The sequence below is a fragment of the Odontomachus brunneus genome, unplaced genomic scaffold (assembly GCF_010583005.1).
Source record: "Odontomachus brunneus isolate Ranch 3 - 2012 unplaced genomic scaffold, Obru_v1 Obru_scaffold_100, whole genome shotgun sequence".
Taxonomy (NCBI): Eukaryota; Metazoa; Arthropoda; class Insecta; order Hymenoptera; family Formicidae; genus Odontomachus; species Odontomachus brunneus.
This window is the reverse complement of record NW_022639550.1, coordinates 810,368-810,629: the sequence shown is the minus strand read 5'-3', so window position 1 is coordinate 810,629 and position 262 is coordinate 810,368. Positions and strand designations below refer to the sequence as shown.

General features: G+C 42.7%; 1 protein-coding gene across 1 annotated transcript in view; it reads right to left on the bottom strand.

The window, feature by feature from the left end:
- LOC116848763 (T-box transcription factor TBX10-like) overlaps positions 1-262 on the bottom strand; it is a 9,437-nt gene that overhangs the window by 1,038 nt on the left and 8,137 nt on the right. The window contains exon 5 of the mRNA XM_032825201.1: positions 6-77. Within this exon, the coding sequence (XP_032681092.1) occupies positions 6-77 (72 nt within the window). The remainder of the gene's footprint in view (positions 1-5; positions 78-262) is intronic.

Below are 262 nucleotides of genomic sequence, written 5' to 3'. Positions count from 1 at the left end.
GGTGCCGCACCCGGTGGCGAAGGGGCGACCACCACGTGACAGCGTGGTTGATAGCGATGCATCGAGTTCAGGATAATCTGCAACGAGATAAAATTACGGTCTCGACAGATACGAGGATATTCGTTGATTTGATGAGATGCATTCTAACATAATGCCGATCGTTAAGATAAAAGTACCAATACCGGGACACGTACCTGACTCTGAACATTCTTATTGTTTTGGTAAGTACAAATACTTCAACTTTTAACATAAAAAGAATATG